This window comes from Bison bison, unplaced genomic scaffold (assembly GCF_000754665.1).
Source record: "Bison bison bison isolate TAMUID 2011002044 unplaced genomic scaffold, Bison_UMD1.0 scf7180017864374, whole genome shotgun sequence".
NCBI classification, from domain to species: Eukaryota; Metazoa; Chordata; class Mammalia; order Artiodactyla; family Bovidae; genus Bison; species Bison bison.
This window is the reverse complement of record NW_011494946.1, coordinates 802,575-815,635: the sequence shown is the minus strand read 5'-3', so window position 1 is coordinate 815,635 and position 13,061 is coordinate 802,575. Positions and strand designations below refer to the sequence as shown.

The window sequence follows — 13,061 nt, the reverse complement described above, 5'->3', positions numbered from 1 at the left end:
TCACAGTCCAACTCTCACATCCATACATGACCACTGGAAAAACCATAGCCTTGACTAGACAGACCTTTGTTGGCAAAGTAATCTCTCTGCTTTTCAATATGCTATCTAGGTTGGTCATAATTTTCCTTCCAAGGAGTAAGTGTCTTTTAATTTTATGGCTGCAGTCACCATCTGCAGTGATTTTGGAGCCCAAAAAAATAAAGTCTGACACTGTTTCCACTGTTTACCCATCTATTTCCCATGAAGTGATGGGACCAGATGCCATGATCTTCATTTTCTGAATGTTGAGTTTTAAGCCAACTTTTTCACTCTCCTCTTTCACCTTCATCAAGAGGCTTTTTAGTTCCTCTTCACTTTCTGCCATAAGGGTGGTGTCATCTTCATATCTGAGGTTATTGATATTTCTCCCAGCAATCTTAATTCCAGCTTGTGCTTCTTCCAGCCCAGCATTTCTCATGATGTACTCTGCATAGAAGTTAAATAAGCAGGGTGACAGTATGCAGCCTTGACGGACTCCTTTTCCTATTTGGAACCAGTCTCTTTTTCCATGTCCAGTTCTACTTACCAAATGCACCAATAGGTAAGGATTCTTTGTGGATCATTAAATTGCAGTGATAAGATATGTACACATCCCATGCTTGGTCACTCAATCATGTTTGATTCTTTGTGATCCCATGGACTGTAGCCCGCCAGGCTCCTCTGTCCATGGGATAACCCAGGCAAGAGTACTGGAGTGGGTTGCCATTCCCTTCTCTTAGGGGATCTTCCCAACCCAGGGACTCACCCTCAGATCTGGCATCTCCTGAGTTGCAGGCAGATTCTTTACCACTGCGCCACTGGGAAGCCCAGCAGGTTTCCTGGAGACAGAAGAAAGGGGCCCCCTCTGGCAGAACGCTGGACGTGATGGCCAGAAGGAAGCAGAAGTGAACAGGAGAGATGCGGGCAGAGTCTCAGTGAGGGAACTTGGAGAGCACCACTGTGATCATGAAGGGAACGGACAAGGAGGGCCACTCTACAGAGGCCTCACTGCAGTTCATCACTGCGTTGCCTCTAAGGATCTTGAACGATACAGACAAACAGATCAGAATTATTTTTTAGTTGCTTTTGATTGCTGTACTACATCTCTCTTCAAGGCGATACTATGTCAGATGCGGCCAGCTGGGCCTCCAAGGCTTGTTAACTTTACACATTCTCAAAACAGCTTTAGTTTTCATCATCCTTTTTGAGAGGAAGAATGAGGTACAAAATTCCTTTCTGTTAAGCCACTGAAATCTAGTCCGTTATTTGTTACCTCAGCTTTGCCTGTTGTATCACCTGCTTCCCAGGGATGTGTAGCTAATAAGTGACAAGACTGTGGTGATTCCAGCTCTTGACTGCTTTGCTGTAGGACCCCCTAAATGGGTCCCGTTCCCCACATACAGACCTTTCACCATAATTTATATCAGTGAACAGTTTTTGTGGTGCCTCCTACACCGCAGGTTCAGGCAACGATTCCCTAGCTCTAGCCACCAGTAAGGGGCTGGATTCCTTGACTTGGGCATCCTGCACCAGAAGCGATAGTGGTTACAGGGGAAGAGACTACTCCTCTGAGTTTTAATAGTCTGTCTTGACCTCAAGGTTCCCGGTGAAATTAGGAAATGTCAAAATTACTAGTCTTTTCATTAAAATCTCATTTCTATTCCAAAGTTAGATAAAAAGCAAAGAAAACATAACAGAAACTGCATTACCCACTTGAGTTTCAGACCAGCCTCAAATATCTCTTTAGATTAGATGGTGGTGAGAACTCAGATGAGCTGAGCTGAAAATGAGCACTCCCACATCCAAAGCCTCCTCCTTCTCTGGAGGTTTCTAATTCCTGGTATCTGCCGCCCGCTGGTGCTGCTCACTGCTTGTGGCACCTCCACTCAGCCTGCCAGAGAAAGCAGCAGGTCAAAAATGAGACCTGTTGGTTTGACAGTTATTCATGGCTTTGTCAGAGTGGACTTCTTAACTATGTGAACTATAGGGCTGTTTGTGAGTATCCTTCATTCGTCTTTTATTTATCCCGATCACCAGTGCTGGTTAGCATTGCTCTTCAGTAAAGGAGACAAATGCTGTGGTAACCCCCTTTTCTGAATGGGGGAGTATGCTCCTTCCATCTACCCTGTGACTTGATCAGTGTGGCGTTAGTAACAAACAATATCACGAGTCAGTTGAAGAGAGAGCCTTGTAATTCACATCTCATTTCCCCATTAAGCAGTTAGCTGCTTTGGGGCTTATGAGAGCCCGTAGTTGAGATGACATTTGCAGGCCACACAGGGGCCTATCCGTCCTACGTGCAGAGCAGGCAGACGATGGGATGGATGTCCTGCCTCCCTTGGGCCGCCGTTCGGAGCGCTGGGTCTGGGTGGTGGGCTCACCAGCAGATGCTTCCTTCTTGCCCCGTTGTGGTCAGTCTCTCCGTGGCACACCCCCTTGAGAAGCGCTGGAGGGAAGGCAGAAGTCACCGATAATGCCTCATCCTGCGTGTCCCTTCTGGTGGTGCCCTGTAGCCCCTGCGAAAGGCAGGGCCCCACACCTCACCGTCACAGCTCCATTGTCAGAGCAAAACAGGATTTTAGTGGATGGGGGAGAGAGACAAAAGAAATCAAAGCACTCCCTTCCCAACCACAAGAATTCATAAAAATCCTAACATGAGGAAGATTTGCTATTAGAAAATTTTAGAACTTAAGAAAAAACATGAGTTGAATGGCCAAGATCAGGTATGAACCTGTGAAAACCCTTATTAAAGTGTCTTCATTCAATAAAAGAGGCAGCATTAAGGGATGCAATGGTGCGTGCCACATCTAAAATTACTATTAATTGTAGTATATTTGATTTCCGTTTGCAATTCAATCTTAATAGTAGAACTTGGGGCCTTTTTAACACAGTTTAAAAAATTGTGAATTTGTTTGCCTTTTTTTGTAGAGAATCTTCTGAAGACTAAGAGGCCATTTTTCCCCTTCCGGTCCTCCATGACAGTGGGCAGTATTTTTGCAGCGTAACAGTGCAGGCTCCCAGCTCCCGCTGGACTCACAGATTACTCTGTGACTTACTCTGTGTGCTTCCAGATTACTCACAGAGTAATTTAGGTGGATAGGAATGGGGAAAAAAGAGAAGAATCTTTGAAAACCTGTCTACCAAAGCTGAGAAAGTTTCTTACACAGTCTTCAAGGTTATGAAGCCTTACTTCTTTTTTAAATTTACTTTTCTTGGAGGATAGTTGTTTCACGGTGTTGTTAGCTTCAGTGTACAGAAAAGTGAATCAGCTATACATAAACATGTATTGACTCTTTTTTCAGTTCCTTTTCGCATATCAGTTCAGTTTGGTTCAGTTCAGTCGCTCGGTCGTGTCCGACTCTTTGCGACCCCATGAATCGCAGCATGCCAGGCCTCCCTGTCCATCACCAGCTCCCGGAGTTTACTCAGACCCATCGAGGCGGTGACGCCATCCAGCCATCTCCTCCTCAGTCCCAATCTCACTTATATGCGGAATCAAGAAAGGGGGCACGGACGAACCTTCCTTCTTCTGTCTGAAGCCTCGCGGGAAGCCGGGGCTCCGTCCTCTGCTCTCACTGCGCGTCCTCCACCCTCCACCGTCCCTTCGGCTGGACTGAAGGGCACAGCCCAAGGACGGGAGCCTTCCTGAGCTCGCTCACAACTTTACTGCCACAGCTCTGTTTCCTTGTCTTGAATCTGACTTACTTCCCTTTTGTCTTCCCAACCTCCATCACCTTGGTCTTTTTTCCCCCCTAATTACCCCCACTAGAGAGCACCAACAGTTCTCATTGTCTAAAGGGTATAAAAACTCATGTGGGAGTGACTCAAAATTGGATAGCTGCCTTCATCAAAACTTTCAAAACTGTTGTGTCTTTTAGTTCAGAACAAGAAAATGGGATCAATAAACATTTTTCATCCCAAGGTCATAGCTGTGTTTCTCTCCTCCACCCCCACTGGAGAAAGAACGCCTAGAATTCAACCAGTTTCCTAAAAGATCTGTGACTCCAAGGGTTAACAAGACACTTGGGTAATTCAGCATCATGAGTTTTGGGGGACTCTACTTTGTGACAACCATCAAACCAGATTAAATTCTGAGGTTCGTCAGACACTTGGTCTTTCAGCCCGAGAAACAGCATTAACTGCTGGAGCAGGTACCTGAGAAAACTCCTGGTTCTGCGGAAGGTCACTAAGAATCAGGAGGCGTGGCTTTTGGTGGAAAGTTCCACCGCTGACTGGTCACTAAGAATCAGGAGGCGTGGCTTCTGGTGGAAGGTTCCACCGCTGACTGGTCACTAAGAATCAGGAGGCGTGGCTTCTGGTGGGAAGGTTCCACTGCTGACTGGTCACTAAGAATTAGGAGGCGTGGCTTCTGGTGGAAGGTTCCACCGCTGACTGGTCACTAAGAATCAGGAGGCGTGGCTTCTGGTGGGAAGGTTCCACTGCTGACTGGTCACTAAGAATTAGGAGGCGTGGCTTCTGGTGGAAGGTTCCACCGCTGACTGGTCACTAAGAATCAGGAGGCGTGGCTTCTGGTGGGAAGGTTCCACTGCTGACTGGTCACTAAGAATCAGGAGGCGTGGCTTCTGGTGGAAGTTCCACCGCTGACTGGTCACTAAGAATCAGGAGGCGTGGCTTCTGGTAGAAGGTTCCACCGCTGACTCGCTGCATGAACTGGGCAAGTGTTTTCATGTTTCTGGACCTCTGTTTCCTCATCTCTAATTAGGGAGTTGGACTAACTCGTTAGTTTGAAACCTGACCTGGAGATCTGGGCCCCACACCCACCCACCACTGATAGAAAGAGACTGATTGGAGTCTCTGTAACCTGGTTTTTTTAAGGAACCCTCCTCAAAGCATCCTATCGTCTGACACGTGTATAAACCATTATAGCTGAGACTCTGTAGGGTCACTTCTAGCTTTAAAACACTGCACGGTAGTCGCTCAGTCGTGTCTAATTCCTTGCAACCCCATGGACTACAGCCTGCTAGGCTCCTCTGTCCATGGAATTCACCAGGCAAGAATATTGGAGTGGTTGTCATTTCCTTCTCCAAGTTAAAATACTGAGTTTCCATTAAACTAGTATTCTCTACACTAATGGTAATCTGAATTAGCATGAAGTATTGATATTAGTCAGGATTTCTCTGATAGTTCAGTTAGTAAAGAATCTGCCTGCCATGCAGGAGACCCGGGTTTGATTCCTGAGTTGGGAAGACCACTGGAGAAGGGATAGGCTACCCGCTCCAGTATTCCTGGGCTTCCCTTTTGGCTCAACTGGTAAAGAAGCTGGCTGCAACACAGGAGACCTGGGTTCGATCCCTGGGTTGGGAAGATCCCATGGAGAAGGGAAAGGCTACCCACTCCAGTATTCTGGCCTGGAGAATCCCATGGGCTGTATAGTGCACGGCATCCCAAAGAATCGAACATGACTGAGCGACTTTCACTTTTATTGATATTAGTCAACAGAATGAATATATCAGAGCATTCTTTTTAAAATACATGTGATTAATAATATATGTGAATGAAATGATTTATTCAGAGAGCCTAGCACAGTAGTGCTGGCTATATAACGAACACTGACCTCACAGGATTTGCAGTGAACATAGGTGTGATGTGGCTGAGCAGCATTTGCCAGAGTGCTGATGCCAGTGAATACTCGAGGAATTGATAGCTGGCAGGATGGTAATAGGGCTTCCCAGGTGTCGCTAGTGGTAAAGAGCCTGCCTGCCAATGCAGGAGACATAAGAGACGTGTGTTTGATCCCTGGGTTAGGAAGATCCCTTGGAAAAGGAAGTCGAAACCCACTCCAGTATTCTTCCCTGGAGAATCCTATGGACACAGGAGCCTGGCAGGCTGTAGGGTCTATAGGGTCGCAAAGAGTCAGACACAACTGAAGCAACTTAGCACGCATGCACACACAGGATGATAATAACAGTGACATTGGTTATAAGATCTCACTACTCAAAGTGTGTCCCAGGGGCGAGCAACATCAATATTATCTGGGCACTCATCGGAATGCAAAGTCTCAGGCTCCACCCCAGACCTCCTGAGGCAGAACCTGCATTTTAACAAGATCTCTAGGTGATCTGTGTGCACACAGAAGTCCAAGAAGCACTGATAGAGAAAAAGTCTTGGGGTTCAGCAATTCCAGGGAACCATACTAGTAGTAAACCATGGGGGTTGGGAGTCACACTCAAACCAGAAGATGCTAAGGCCGGTGCCTTTCTCTTATTCCTTAGAGAGTGTCTCTGACCTGGAGATGTCGGACTTCCTGAATCCGCCTAGCATGCTCTTTCTCTCATCCAAACTGTACTGAAAAGCTTTTCTAAAAACACAGTATTATGTCTACCATAGTAGCAACAGCACTGTAATTTTGCTTTATTTTTCACATTTTTAATTATTCAGCTGTTTTATTTGTCACCGCTTAGGGAATTTTTGCAAAACTTATGTCTACAATGCTACTGATTAATGCATATTTAGGCAACTAAACAGATGTAGAATGGGTTGACTGCTTTGATAAAATTAAACATTGATGAAACATATATTTACAAAGCAATAATGATGCTGACATGTGTGTAAATAATAACAGATCTAGCTCCCTAATCATCTACAAAACACAGTGAGGGAGGTGGCGGAATTAGCAAATACGTCTCACTTACTGGGCACATCACTTCCGAGTGCGTGTTTTTTTCATGTGAATACAGTTATGTTAATTCATAGCATCTATTACCACTTTAAAATGAGAGAAGTATATCTAAGCAAAAAACAATGAGTCCCGAAGCATATTTCCAAAATATATTATAATTTGCAGAGCTTCTTTGTACTTCATGCAAGGTGCCTGTTTTCTAATGTATTCCTCCACAGTAATGTAGTTTGATTTTATGCAAGACGTGTTTTGAGCTTAACTGAATCTATGTTTCACATTTGTGTTTCCCATTTTAACATCTCTGAAATTGGGATCTGTCATAATTGATGGCATGTCACAATTCAATCGACAGCATTTTTAAAAATTTTTTACCATCAATTGGATCTTAAAGTCAATTAAATTGAAAATTAGAATCTGTAGTGATCCTAATCCTAGTCCACATGCTAAGTCACTTCAGTCGTGTCTGACTCTGCGACCCTAGGGACTGTAGCCTGCCAGGCTCCTCTGTCCATGGGATTCTCCAGGCAAGAATCCTGGAGTGGACTGCCATTTCCTTCTCCAATCCTAGTCCACAGAGTACAATAAATGGAACATAAAGAATCAGCCACCTGTATTTAAGTAAGAAGGGCAAGCGAATAAAGAGATAGAAATGACACTAAGTAAGAAACGGTTCCACGGGTTTCTGTTTTCACAAGAACCAGAGAGCAGAATCATAGAAGACAAGACAATTTAGCAAAAGGGCAAGGGAGAGGAATAAGGGAGATGGAGAACGAAAGGAGAGCAAATAAAGCACCCAGCTGGGAAACGCAGCCACTGAGCGCGTCGCTCTGACCGCGGTTTCCATAAGTGGTGTGCCCTACGCCAGCCAGGAAATTTGCTGCTCCCTGTTCCGGACTCAGGAGATGCTCCCAGCACCTTTCAGGGGGTGTTTTCTCTCTGTTGGGCCACACGGGTGGGCCAATCACCCCATCACCTCTGAACTGCCATCTCTTTCCCTGCCTCCTGTGTTTTACCCAGGCCCACACCACCCGTGTTACCATCCAGGGTTCCTGGCTTCCTTAATCAATAGAAATTGATAAAAGGCCAGACAAGAAATTCAGGCAAGTCTTCATCGGGGCCCCTGCTGCACAGAGAGAACCAAGAATGGACCACAGGTCCCCTCGCTTGCTCACTCCCCACGGTGGGGGCAAGCTGGTCCTTATGTGGGGCAAGGACTGTGCCCAGGGCTTGAGCCAGAGGCAGCCCAGGTGATCCGCCCACCCGTGGTGGTGCTGAGTGCAGGGCGCAGGCCCAGGACCCTGCTTTCTCTCTGACCCCGGCTTTTGCTCCTGGCTCTTCAGAAGTGGCAGCTGGTTGTTTTGTTTTGTTTTGTTTTTTGGCCTTTTTTATCTTGCTGTCCACACTTAGCCCCAACCACGCATTGATTTTTGGTCCCTTGTAGTTCGTTCTATTCCGTTGCCTGAGGAGGGTGCGTCCGATGCAAACACAGCCGCAGAGGGTCCCAGGGCGCGGGCTGGTCTCCCGGGTGTGAGTGATGGTTACAACTTCTGTCTGTTTCTTCTTTCAGGTGATATCAAGATTATCAAACAAATCGACAGTCTCACAGGTATGGCTTTTTGCCAAAGAGCAAAATATTTATCTAAAATTTGTGGGATTTCCAGCAAATCTGTTTCCCACTTGAAGATTTTACGTATTCACCTTTGACTTCCCCTAAAACACTTCCCAGTGAGAGATGTGGTAATTGACTTCCCTGCATCTGGGAACAGGAAGGTGGAAACTCATAAATCTTTTTAAGGCCTTATTGGTATTGTTAAAAAGCAGTTTGTCAGCAAAACCTGCCCAAAATATCAAAGTCCTGAAGTGTTCATCTTAGTAGAATTGAGCTTGTAGGTCAGTCTCAACTTTTCAGAACCTTCCAATTTCATGGAAAACTTCCCCCCAAACAGTGGCTTGTCAGATTTATAACCTAGACTTTTATTGCCAATCATCCTGTGCCAGGAGCCCTGTGCTGCTGCTGCTGCTAAGTTGCTTCAGTCGTGTCCGACTCTGTGCGACCCCATGGACGGCAGCCCGCCAGGCTCCCCCGTCCCTGGGATTCTCTAGGCAAGAGCGCTGGAGTGGGTGCCATCGCCTTCTCCCTGTAAATGGCTCCTTTTCTTGCCTTGTTCTCTTCGTGAAACAGAGCCCCCCAACTTTCACACCCACACTCAGAGACACACAAATAAATCCAGCTGCGGAACACGTTACAGAGATGTCGGCACCGGACTGAAGATGGTTGGAGGAGGGGAGCAAACTGAGCTACTATTGAGGAACATTTTTAAAACTCTTAAAGCATCTCAGTGCCGTCAGCCACGTTTCTCTCTGGCACTAATTGTCTTTCCTCTCCCTTCTCTACAAAATCCCTCCCCAGGAACTAGGAAAACTGTCCTCCATGTAAACTCTCCTCAACAGGCATCCTTTCCTCATTACTGTACCTCTTTTCTGCCAGCCCTTTCCATATTCTCTTTCTTGTCAAGAGAAATTTAGCCTTCTTTTGGATTTTCCAATTTGAATTCTTCACCACTCCACAGCACTCTAAAAATGAACATCCCTTCCAAGAACAGACCACCCTTAACTTTCCAAAAAAAAATCTGTATTTTCTGTTCATTTGCAGTATCAAAGCCACTAGAATAACGGGGGTTTTAACAAAATACATATTTGTCTGTCTCTCATGGATTAGGACAGAGGTGGGCAATATGGCAGTGTCAGTCAGGTCTAGAGACTTCCTTCTTGCTGCATGATCCTCAACGCACGCCTTCCTTCTTTAAGATCTCCTCATTCTCTCAGATGGCTGCTGGAGAGCCATTCCTTTCATCAGTGTTCCAGACTAGAAACTCAATAAATGTAAAAGAGCAAGATGGGGGCTCCCCTTCTTCTAGGAGCCTTCCTAAAAAGTCCTTATAACTGGTCCACTTACACACTATCATCCCAGAATTTGGCCTCATGCCTAAACCACGTGGAAAGGGAATGTGGAAAAAGTGATCTTTGGGCAAGGTGCATCGCTAAGAGTTATTTAAGAAATAAGGCTAGATTATGTAAAACATCCCAATACTATCTGTAGAACCTGCCCAAATGTAAATATTTTTTCCATTTTCTTCATGATCATCCTCATCATCACAAGGGCAAGCATTTAATTAAGCACATTCACTGGAGAAGGAAGTGGCACCCCACTCCAGTACTCTTGCCTGGAAAATCCCACGGACAGAGGAGCCTGGTGGGCTACAGTCCGTGGGGTCGCAAAGAGTCAGACACAACTCAGCGACTGAGCACAGCACAGCAAAATGCATATCACTAAGGGTTTAACTTCCTCTTGCCAGTTTACAGATGAGGAAACCAAGGCTTTAAACAGTCACATTACTTGATCAAGGTTGTAGCTAGTAAGTAGGACTTTTAGGACTGTGTGACCAAAAATGTGTGCATTCAACTGCTAGACTTTATTCTGCTTTCCTTTTAGTCAAGACAGGTTTGACTGACTCATTCCTGAGTTTGAAGTGACTATCCCAGCAAAATGTCATGAGCTCACTTAGAGATTCCTTTGACTGTGGGAATTGCCCCATGGGAGCTTTTGTGAGAAAGATGAGAGGGAAATGAAGAAACGGGTCAAAGAGAAGGGAAAGAAAGATCTGTGGTTAAATTTTGTGGCCATGTACACACAGATGAACCCAGCAGCACAAGAGAGAGGGTGTTTCTATACGGATGGCCCAAGAAAGTAACTGGTACTCCTCCAGCACAGAAGCCGCTTGTGGGGCTGGTGCTTAATAATTTAATAAATTTGGGTACTGTCTGCAGTGATGGTCCAGAAATTAATTCTTGCTATAAATTGTGTTGGCTGCCCCGATTACAAGAGGTAGGATCTAAACAACTGGTCCAGCGTGCCAAATCTCCATGACGAAATGGAAGTATGAAAGTTAAATGAACTTGTAGGAGTACATGCATCTTATAGGTTACTAGTCAGAAGATTCTCTTAGAGCCAAGGGAGCCTCCTTGAAACAAAAGCATGATTAAATTGCCAGTGCAAATGTAAATAGAAGTCTGATTAGAGAATACACTCATCGATTTTGATGTTTGCTCTGTCCTGTCTTTGGCTGGATGACCTCACTGTTCTTTTCCACAATACTAGTGTGCAAATGTTCCTCTGCAATTCCACATGGGTCCACCTTTTGTTAAAAGCACAGAATTTAAAATGCTGTGGGGGGAAAAACAAAATAAAGTCAAAACCATGACTATTGAATAAAGGGGCTTCCCTCATAGCTCAGATGCTAAAGAATCTGCCTGCAATGCGGTAGACTTGGGCTTGATCCCTGGGTCGGGAAGATCCCCTGGAGAAGAAAATTGCAACCCACTCCAGTATTCTTGCCTGGAGAATTCCATGGCCAGAGGAGCCTGGCGGGCTACAGTCCATGGGGTCTCAAAGAGTTGGACAAGACTGAGCAACTAGGCATGTTGAATAAAGAACTGATGGCATTGCATTAATTAAAATATTTGAATCTTGTTGGAAAGATGAGTCTTTCCCTTTCTTCAAGAAATTTTAACCCATGAAATTAAAATACACAAAAAATCTTTCTAAGTACAAAGATTGTTTTGCTTATAAAAGCTGTGGCGTCCACTGAATGGGCCTGTCAGTCGCTATAGATGCAAGTACACCTGGGATTCTCCAAGCCAAGAATATCAGAGTGGTTTGCCGTGTCCTTCTCCAGGGGATCTCCCCAATCCAGGGATCGAAACTGGGTCATCTCCTGCATTGCAAGCAGACTCTTTACCAGCTGAGTCACCAGAGAAGCCCATATATACATACACACACACACACACACATGTATAACTATTACAGTAAAATTCACACACCAATGAACCGAGTGTTTATTAAGGTGAAGCAATAACCATGACAGCTCATGACATTTGAATAGTGCTCTTAGATGTTCACTGTTGATTTTATTTTTATTAGAAATTGCTGATAAGAAAGTATAAAAGACACTGAGGGGCAGGGCAATGAACGGGCCTTTTGGAGCAGGGAAGCCACGTCTGGGGCGGAACAGGAGACAGACTCTTCCGCTGCTCTGCCGAGGGCCACCAGCTTAGCCTTGCAGCCGGTCCGCCTGCCCCTTCATCATCACCTCCTCTGTCCTGGCCCACACTCTCCCTAGCCGCTTCTAAGCCTGTGAGGCTGAACGGCCCCAGGCAAGGACTCTACATAGGATTTGGCAAGACCAGCTCCTGCCTTTCCCAAGGCCCTTTACAGGGAGCAGATCACAGCATTTGCCGTATTTCCCACCACCTGACTTGTGGGAACCAGGAGAACCGAGGAAACTTCTCATCTTCTTCCATCTATGATACAAAATAGGAAAAAGCTTTCTTCTCCATGATAATATAATTTTGCTGGTTGATATCCACAGGAAGTTCCACTGAGGACCCTGTAGCTTTAAAATATCAAGGCCCAATTATGCTAAGTGGAATCAGTCAGACAGAAAAACGACAAAAACTGTATGAGATAATTTACACCTGGAAGTATCTAAAAAATGCAGCAGACTAATGACTATACCCCAAAAGAAGCAGACTGACAGACACAGAAAACAAACTGATGGTTACCAGTGTAGGGGGGAGGGCAAACTTCAGGGCGGGAGAGTTGGGGTGCAGACTATTGGGTATAAAATAAGCTACGGGGTATGTTGCACAACATGAGGAATATAGCCAACACTTTACAGTAACTGTAAGTGGATATAGCCTATAAAAATTGTGGCTCGTATTATATATCTGTGAATTACATGATAGAATTTTATATATCAACCATAATTCAATAAAATAAAATAATAAGGATACATGAAATTAGTTAGTTAATTAAACTATCAAGGCCCAAGACTTCTCAGTAAAATTGAAAATGTCTTATTCCTAAAAGTGTGCCATCATATACTATTATAAATAACAGGCTGATGAAAAGCCTGATGCAAACCTGGTAAAATGCACCTTTCGCATAGCTCCCACTAAGAAGGTTTAAAAGACCAAACAAACAAAAGCAGGAGAGCAGAGAGAATAAACCTAGCAGAGATCAGAAACTGGGAGACTTTGAACACCTGAATAAGTAAAAGCCAAGTCTGTGAAGTCTTCCATTTTAAAGTCTCCCAGGGAGCTGACTGTTCAGATGGGAGTTACTGGTGAATGGTGCGTGCCTCTGAAAAGCTCTTCACGTCTGTACTCATCCTCTGTGTCATCCTCTGGTTCAGTTGGAGCCCAAGGGAAATGGCAGCATCAAGAAGAGACTGCCATCCATCGTGGAAGACGAGGAGGAGGAGGACGAGGGGGAGGAGACAGCCTCCCTGTCCCCCGTCTACACCAGGGGACCCGCCTCTTCTCGCAGCAAGCGGCCTGGAGG

The 13,061-nt window shown here is 45.3% G+C and overlaps 1 protein-coding gene across 1 annotated transcript in view; it reads left to right on the top strand.

Moving 5' to 3' along the window:
• Positions 1-13,061, top strand: part of KCNH8 (potassium voltage-gated channel, subfamily H (eag-related), member 8) — a 492,651-nt gene that overhangs the window by 435,066 nt on the left and 44,524 nt on the right. The window contains exons 12-13 of the mRNA XM_010856748.1: positions 8,226-8,264; positions 12,913-13,049. Coding sequence (XP_010855050.1) covers positions 8,226-8,264; positions 12,913-13,049 — 176 coding nt within the window. The remainder of the gene's footprint in view (positions 1-8,225; positions 8,265-12,912; positions 13,050-13,061) is intronic.